This window comes from Bison bison, unplaced genomic scaffold (assembly GCF_000754665.1).
Source record: "Bison bison bison isolate TAMUID 2011002044 unplaced genomic scaffold, Bison_UMD1.0 scf7180017864498, whole genome shotgun sequence".
NCBI classification, from domain to species: domain Eukaryota; kingdom Metazoa; phylum Chordata; class Mammalia; order Artiodactyla; family Bovidae; genus Bison; species Bison bison.
In genome coordinates, this window is record NW_011495057.1 from 11152460 (window position 1) to 11161743 (window position 9284).

Consider the following 9284-nt stretch of genomic DNA (forward strand, 5'->3'; position numbering starts at 1 on the left):
GGCCCGTCAGGCCTGGTCCTTTTCTTTGTTACTTCTGGGCACTCTCGGCCTCAGAGGATTTATTCTCCTCCACTGGTGGCTCAGACAGTATGGAGTCTGCCCACAATGCAGGAGGCCCGAAGTCTATCCCTGGGTCGAGAAGATCTCCTGGAGAAGGGAATGGCAACCCCTCCAGTATTCTTGCCTGGAGAATTTCAAGGACAGAGGAGCCTGGCAGGCTATGGTCCATGGGGTTGTAAAGAGCCGGACACAACTGAGAGACTAACAGACACACACACTGAAGACATGACTTCTTTTGTAGAGCATGTTGTTCCCTTGGATCTCTTAGCAGTAAATAGGTGTGTTTGATTTTGGATCCCACAAACTATCTGCATGTTTGCCAGGAACAAGTGAGAAATTGATCATCCCTACCATCTTTAACTTTCCCTTTTAACTCTTTTCCTATTCTCAGAGGGTGGGCTGAGTTGCTTATATTCGCAAAGAATCCTCCCTTCACAAAGTAGGTCTTTTGTCTGTGCATCATGTCTTTTCAGATCCTTTATTTATTTATGGCTGTGCTAGGTCTTCGCTGCTGATGGGCTTTTCTCTAGTTGCAGCGAGGGAGGCTTCTCTCTAGTTGCGATGCAAGGGCTTCTCATGTGGTAGCCTCTCTTGTTGCAGAGCACAGGCTCTAGGGCCTGGTACTCAGTAGTTGTGGTACATGGGCTTAGTTGCCCAGTGGCACATGGAATCTTCCTGGACTAGAGATTGAACCCGTGTCTCCTGCATTGGTAGGTGGATTCTTTACCACTAAGCCACCAGGGAAGTCCTCTGATCTTTTTTTATTAGTGCAGAATGAGCAAAGACTGGTCTTGACTGAAGGAAATACTGAGGGAAAAAAAAATTCACATTTCAAAAGTATTATCCTACATCACACTTAAGGTGAGAGTGAAACTCTGGGAAATAAGAAAGCAGATTGTCTCTAAAGAGAAATTACCCCAAGAAGAAGAAGTGAGCAAGAACTGAGAGATGGGTTGGGAACACTGGTTTTTCAGTGTTCTCTTGACTTTGCTTGATGGGAATACTCAGGAGGGACATGTGTTCCTGTTTTGCTACTTTACTTGTGAATGTCAAGTATGCCCAATTTCTAGGACATTAATGGATTTTGTATTATAAATCAATACATTTTTATTAAATGAATGAACAACAAACAGTGATGGCCGTAACTAGATATATTAAAGCAGCTCAGGGCTAGAAGAGCAGAAAGAACTTCACAAATGTTTACATTTGAAAGATTGAGATTAGAAATTAACTTGATATTATTGTTCTCAAGTGGCACTTAATAATCTTGGGGCCCAGTATTACACATTAGAGAACTTATTTCGTTAACAGTTCTCAGTCAGGCGCTTGGCTATTGAATGTTGACACAGGGGAAACAAAAACCTACAAAAAACAACCAATGAGCTCTGCAGAGCTGTGCTAAGGATATTGGACTTTAACTTTTTGATTGGAGGTATTACTAGTGCAGTCCGCTGACCTGCCAGAGGGATCATTAAGATCAAAGGCTATACGTTATGATGTTTGCCTTTTAAGAAGTAAATGCTGCTCTGAATTTCAGAGTTCACAGCTTTCAGCTGGAAGTGACAGCATGACTTCTTGGTATCTGCCTTGGTTTCTGTGCTCTGCTGCCCTCCTCTTGGTTTCTGGCATGGTAAGGAAACAATGTAGGGGAAAAAATTAGAAAAATTGGTGATAGTTGATAGTGATTACTAAAGAACAACTGTTTGTTTTTTGCTTTTAAAGGAATTTCAAAATGTTAATGAAATTCAATTTTTTTTTTTTTTTGGTGAGCAGGGGCAGGCAGAGTACTGGGAGTGAGAAGAAGGCGCACCAGAGGAAAAGTCAGGGACATGAGATAAAATTGTTTTCTCTGCAGTTTCATTGTTGTGTAACAAGTTTTCTTACGATAAGATGGAAACTTGAAAATCATTCCGTTTTTACTAAGGAATGTGATATGTATTGCTGTTATAGGAATGTGAGACATGACAGAGTGAATAATGAATGTCATGGGCACAGCCAGTGCTTAAGTCTTGTAGCATGGAATCTCTTTTCTTCATCAGGCTAGACCAATCTTTCTACAATGACAGGTAGCTGGTACCACAAACCAACTTGAGGTTTTATTTATTATTTTTCTTGGAGTGTAGTTGATTTACAATGTTGTGTTAGTTTCAGGTATGCAGCAAAGTTAATCAGTTATACATATAATCCACTCTTTTCCTTTCTTTTTTTTAAAGATTCTTTTTCCATGTAGGCCATTACAAAGTACTGAGTAGAGTTCCCTGTGCTATACAGTAGGTCCTTATTAGTTACCTATTTTATGTAAGTGGTTTGTATATGTCAATCCCACTCTCCCAACTTATCTCTCCCTCCAACATCCCCTGGTAACCATAACTGAGGTTTTAAATGAAGTTTCAAATGCCTGGGGAGAATCTTTAGTTGTGATTTTTAAATAACAATTATTATGTTGAACTAATATTCTGTGAACAGAACTACAGCAATGAGAACAAGAGATACCATGGGAGACTCATTAAAACTGTAATTATGAATGAATGCTTGATAATGGTTTTCGGGAGGTGTGTTGGCATTCCTCTGTGAGGTGTGCCTGTGTGTGGCCAAGGTGTGAGACAATCAAGACACTGCTGCTGCTGCTGCTAACTCGCTCAGTCGTGTCCGATTCTGTGCGATCCCATAGACGGCAGCCCATGAGGCTTCCCCGTCCCTGGGATTCTCCAGGCAAGAACACTGGAGTGGGTTGCCATTTCCTCCTCCAATGCATGAAAGTGAAAAGTGAAAGTGAAGTCGCTCAGTCGTGTTTGACTCCTAGCGACCCCATGGACTGCAGCCTACCAGGCTCCTCCATCCATGGGATTTTCCAGGCAAGAGTACTGGAGTGGGGTGCCATTGCCTTCTCCGAATCAAGACACTAGTTAATATAAAAAAGGATGGTCACCATCCAACCAATTTATCCTCACTGCTTCCCAGATACCCCAGTTGATTCTAGCATGGAGATTCTAGAACCTACAGGTAATCTGTATTTAAATAAAATTGTCCCTTACATTTGTATGACATTTTATTATAGTTTGCCACATTCTTTCACATTATATCGTGTAACTGTCAGAATACCCAGAAAGCCAGCACTGACCACATTGTACAGATACTCCGAGTATCCGAGTACCAGGAAGGTGAACTGACTTGCTGGTAATTGGTAGAAGCAGGAATAAAACCCAGACCTACTGTCTACAAGTCCATGAGCTTTTAAAACTAGACTTCATTAAGAAATCTCAGATTTACTTAGTTTTTTCTGCTGGGTATGTGGTCTGGGTTTCATTTGGTCTGCTGCTGCCTACTTGCTTTAGTTGTGTCTGACTCTTTGTGACCCCATGGACTGTAGCCCACCAGGCTCCTCTGTCCATGGAATTTTCCAGGCAAGAATACTGGAGTGGGTTGTCATTTCCTTCTCCAGGAATCTTCCCGACCCAGGCATCAAACTCGCGTCTCCTGTGTCTCCTGCCTTTGTAGGTGAATTCTTTACCATTGAGCCACTGAGGAGCCCTTCATTTGGTCACCTGTAGAGAATCTATTTTCAGTTTGTTTATTTCATTTGCAAAGTATAGCCATAGATTTTTTTTTTTTTCTGAAGTATTTGGTATTGACTTCGAAGACAGAGTCTTGAGTAAAATGTGAAATTAAACCATGGTTAATGAGATCTTCAATAAAATTTTCTGTTTAAAGCATCATTATAAATTATAATATTTTAATGCCAAGAATAAGTTATTAGATTTTTCAAATGAAGCTCCATGAATTCTTTAGAAAATCCTGTTTAATGTGAACACTTATTGGAGGGCAGGACTCATGTTCTGCCTTCTTTTGAATTTGAGAACTTGGCTTCTTGCTTCAGCCCTTCAAATTCATACAACAGACTGTTTCATTTTTTATATGAAATGAGAAGACCCTTGGGTCAAAAAGTTATCTTAGATTCTGATTTAGTTCTCTTCAATACATGCCAGAAACTAATCCATAATATTAAGGAAAAAAACAAAACCCCACAGATGGCTAGATGGAAACTGGAATCAATAAGACTATGTCACAGACATCATAATAATATCATTTTCTTATGTGTTTGTTTCCCAGCCAACTCCAGAAATCTTTGGTGAGTCTACTTTGAGTTTTGCCCTATGTAACTGAGCATGGCACAGCACACACAGCAAAAGGTCGTGTGAAGAATAGAGCAACAGCACAGGAGAACTTAGGACACATTTAATGATAAGCACAATGCATACTTGCACTGAACTTTGATCAAGCACTGGCTTCTTTTGATTTACTGAAGAACGTTTTATTGTTTCTGCTCAGGGGTTCCACATACTCAGCAAAAAAAAAAAAAGATGATGGTATAAGAAAGTCCAAACACAGTGACTGACATATTGGCATCCCATAAATGTCTACTATTGTTATTTTTGCTGTCTTTGTGCCAAATCAGATGGACCTGATGTTCTTCCTATTCAGTTGTACACTTAGAGGTTTGGCCATATTATCTACCTTTTGAAACTTAAGAATAATTCAAATGCAGATTAGGAATTTTGCTTGAGAGTTCCAAGGTACATTATTAGCAAGGAATATACATATATGGGTTGCTTGAACTGATTTTACCTTGTGTAAACATTTGCTTCCTATCTAGTCATCTAATCTAGTCTTTCAAATTAATATTATATGGAGTGACAAATTCCTTATTCCTAAAGTTATTTGTCATTCAAGGGACATGGGTAAAACAAGAGGATATGTATGCAAAACACCATAGCCCCAAGCCTGACTCAAGGGAGGTTCTGAATCAATCGATCAATCAATCAATGTATATTGAGTCAGATCATGGTACTCTCTTATATGAGACAAAAGAAACTTGCTCACTTCTAATCAGTGGTTGATAAAGATTTTCTTCTTTCATAAATACAACATTCAATGTGTTTTATTATTTTTGTTAAAGATGTAGATAATGGACTTGACCGGGATATATTTGATATCAATGAAGGTTTGTGGATTTTTAATTTTACATTCTTTATTAAGTGGGGAGTTTGAATCCAATTTGCTAACAAAAATTGTTATCTTCCTTCTTAGATCTGGGACTGGATCTTTTTGAGGGAGACATCATACTTGATGAGGTGAGTTGAAATAATGCAAGGAAGAACTTTCAATTAATCACTGCAAGCTGAAATCAAGTACCTGACAATGACGGGACAGTGTGGGCTTTGTTAAACCCAACTGTCTCTAAGCACGTAGGATCATAGTTGACACATTTAGTCAATGAATACATTATATGCTAAGGGATTCACATAATGGTATCTTCATCATTCATTACTCAGATTTCTTTGTGGTTAAAGACTGTCACTCATCTTGCATGCTTTGCTCTTACTGATCTAATTGATTTTCATTATTGCAATGCTTCCCTGGTAGCTCAGCTGGTAAAGAGTCCACCTGCAATGTGGGAGACCCTGGTTCGATTCATGGGTCAGGAAGATCCCCTAGAGAAGGAATAGGTTACCCACTCCAGTATTCATGAACTTCCCTGGTGGCTCAGATGGTAAAGAAACTGCCCACAATGTGGGAGACCTGGATTCGATCCCTGGGTTGGGAAGACACCCTGGAAGAGGGCATGGCAACCCACTGCAGTATTCTTGCCTGGGAAATCCCATGGACAGAGGAGCCTAGTGGGCTATAGTCCATGGAATCACAAAGAGTCGGACATGACTGAGTGACTAAGGACACATGAGATATTTGTTTTTAAATAGAACTTCACTGATTAAAGCTAGTTGAAGCAAAATTAAGTTGAATTGGTAAATTTAATGAATCCGGCTTTTTATCATAAGAGAGAGATTTTGTGACTTGTACTCTGATAGCTGAGAATAGTGTTGCCACGTAAAGATCCTCCTAAGATATTCATAAAGAGTACTGGTTCTTACCTCGCCATCACAGCACACGGATGAACACAGGTATCATGTTTAAACGTCCCTCAACCCCCATGTGAACTTCAACTCAAGAATCAGAGCTACAGAGTATCTGAGGTTTAGTCCTTGGTCTGCTCTTCTCCCCTTCTTGATCCAATCCTGTATCAGGGGTTTAAATGTCACCTCTATGCTGATGACTCCAAATATATAACTCTGGTTCATTCCTTCCCCCAAGTTCCCTAGTGGTCTATCCTGATGCTAATCCATCAGTTCCTCTGGAATATTTATGAGATACCTCAAGCATAATGAGTCCTCAGTTCAACTCTGATTTCCTGCACATGCTGTCCCTCTCCAGCTTTCCCTCTTAGTAAATTCATCACCACTCCCTCTCCCCACTCCACTGAATAATAAGTACAAAATCCAGGAGTCACCTTTGCTTCTTCCCTTTTCTTCACCTTGCCGTCCTCTCCATCAGTAAGTTCTAACATTTCTACCTCCACAGTGCGTCTATACTCCTAAGAATGCACTCTTCTTTTTATCTACTTCAAATGCTGATATCCTAGAATCTTTTGCACTCTGTCCCTGTCACCTGTCCTCCACAGCAAAGTGATCTTTTAAATGAGCAATGCCACCTTTTTACTTCCCGCCTTGAAACTCTTCAATGGCTTCCTCTTGTATTTAGAATAATATCCAGATTGGCCCACAGCCTTGCACGATTTAACTCTACTGCTAGCGTGTGAGATGGGTGCAATTGTGCCGTAGTTTGAGCATTCTTAGGCATTGCCTTTCTTTGGGATTGGAATGAAGACTGACCTTTTCCAGTCCTGTGGCCACTGCGGAGTTTTCCAAATTTGCTGGCATATTGAGTACAGTATTTTCACAGCATCATCTTTTAGGACTTGAAATAGCTCAGCTGGAATTCCATCACCTCCATGAGCTTTGTTTGTCATGATGCTCCTAAGGCTCACTTGACTTCACATTCCAGGATGTCTGGCTCTAGGTGAGTGATCACACCATCATGATTATCTGCATCGTGAAGATCTTTTTTGTAGAGTTCTTCTGTGTGTTCTTGCCACTTCTTCTTAGTATCTTCTGCTTCTGTTAGGTCCATACCATTTCTGTCCTTTATTATGCCCATCTTTGCATGAAAAGTTCCCTTGGTATCTCTAATTTTCTTGAAGAGATCTTTGGTCTTTCCCATTCTATTGTTTTTCTCTATTTCTTTGCACTGATCACTGAGGAAGGCTTTCTTATCTCTCCTCGCATTCTTTGGAACTCTACATTCAAATGGGTATATCTTTCCTTTTCTCCTTTGCCTTTCACTTCTCTTCTTTTCAAAGCTGTTTGTAAGGCCTCCTCAGATAACCATTTTGCCTTCTTGCATTTCTCTTTCTTGGGGATGGTCTTGATCCCTGCCTCCTGTACAATGTCACTAACCTCTCTCCATAGTTCTTCAGGTGATGTCCAAGGAACCTTTCAAGCCTGGCTCTTTCTTGTCACTCTCATTTCACCTTCAATGTCATCCTTTCAAAGAGTTCTGTCCTGACCACTTTATCTAATGCACTCCCCCCAATTCCTTTATTCTTGTTCACATATCCCTTTTTATTTCCTCTGCTACTATTAAATAGATCCTGTTTAAACTTTTTTCTTACATGCTGTTTGTCTCCTCCACTAGAGCCTGAGAAATGTAGAGGCATTGGTACTTTTGTTACCAATGGATCTCTTTTCTCTTGAACAGTGTTCATTTCATTGGCTGGATGAATACGTTAATGAAATATTATGTTTTCTATTCCAAAAATTTCAATATTTTAAAACTTTTTGAAAACTTTGGCATAGCTCATGTGGAACTTTTTTTCATATTGCAAGATCAAGATGATTGAAGTTTTGCTATCACTTTCTTCTTATATGTTTTTAAATCTTAATATAGGAAACTAGTCTATGAATCTACCATATTTATAGTCCAGTTTTACAAATCATTATTTACATGATTTTGCATGGTTCCGTCTTCAACTTTATTAACAAAGTTAATGATAGTAATTAATGATTTTCCATCAGACAATCAGAATTGTATATGAACTGATCACATATCTTGTGCCTCCCTCTTACTCATCTGGCCTTTACAAATGCTTTGCCAAAACCCTTCAGGGAGTTAGGGGTTTTGAGGGGCCAGAGCCACCCATCTCCTTGCATGGCCCTGCAATAAACCTTTCTCTGCTCCAAACTCTGAGGTTTTGGGCATATAAAGTTGCACTAACACTTAAAAGGATATGTAAAAATATGAATAATTGAAGTGAAATAAGATTAAAGGAAATATTAATGCTTGCCATTCTCCTTATTAAAAAAGAGAAGCTAATGATTTCCTCCTAAAACTTTTGTTGTGGTAAGAGTAGGTGTACATACACACGTATATGTGCATGCTGCTGCTGCTGCTGCTAAGTCGCTTCACACAGAAAATTTGTTTAGGTTGCCTTGTTGTTATTTAGTTCCTAAGTCCTGTCAAGATTCTTTTGCAACCTCATGACTGTAGCCCGCCAGCCTCCTCTGTCCATGGAATTCTCCAGGCAAGAATACTGGAGTGGGTAGCCATTCCCTTCTCTAGGACATCTTCCCGACTCAGGGATTGAACCTGAGTCTCCTGCATTGACAGGTGGATTCTTTGCCACTGAGCTACAAGGAAGCCCTTAGGTTGCTTGGGAAAGCTTAAAACTTCTTTTATTTCTGGGTTAACTATTGCTTGTTTCATAATTTTTAACTGATACCTTTCCCACTTATTTTTGACAGATACAAGAAAGAAATGCCATCATTGGAGAAAGATATAGGTGGCCTCATACTATTCCATATGTTCTAGATGATAGCTTGGGTTAGTATGAAATTTGGAGTGTCCACAAATAATGTGTGTTCCTAACAGAATAGGATGATGGTATTTTCAAGGGAAGATTCACATGGCCATTAAGGGTTTTGTTTGTTGCTTTGTGTGGCTAAGTGTGTGTGTGTGTGTGTGCATTATCAGTTGTGTCTCTTTGTGACCCCATGGATTATAGCCTGCCTAAATATACTTATGTTAAAAAAATAAGCAAAATGAAGAATGAACAGAACCAAATGATTTTGTATGAAATATTTGCTGAGTTTTGACCAGTAAAGGACTTCCCTTGTGGCTCAGCTGGTAAAGAATCAGCCTTCAATGCGGGAGACCTCGGTTTGATCCCTGGGTTGGGAAGATCCCCTGGAGAAAGTATTCTGGCCTGGAGAATTCCATGGACTGTATAATCCATCGGGTCACAAAGAGTCAGATGTGACTGAGCAGTGATT

At 39.8% G+C, this 9284-nt stretch overlaps 1 protein-coding gene across 8 annotated transcripts in view; it reads left to right on the forward strand.

The window, feature by feature from the left end:
* Positions 1 to 1470: 1470 nt before the first annotated feature.
* The window catches only part of MEP1B (meprin A, beta), a 36261-nt gene continuing 28447 nt past the window's right edge, over positions 1471 to 9284 (forward strand). The window contains exons 1-5 of one of the 8 annotated variants that reach the window (XM_010828972.1): positions 1471 to 1690; positions 4171 to 4189; positions 5018 to 5062; positions 5149 to 5192; positions 8757 to 8835. In XM_010828972.1, coding sequence (XP_010827274.1) covers positions 1628 to 1690; positions 4171 to 4189; positions 5018 to 5062; positions 5149 to 5192; positions 8757 to 8835 — 250 coding nt within the window. In that variant the 5' untranslated portion in view covers positions 1471 to 1627. Of the gene's footprint in view, positions 1691 to 4170; positions 4190 to 5017; positions 5063 to 5148; positions 5193 to 8756; positions 8836 to 9284 lie in introns of those variants that run through there. The other 7 variants (XM_010828971.1, XM_010828973.1, XM_010828978.1 and 4 more) reach the window with 7 other exon arrangements.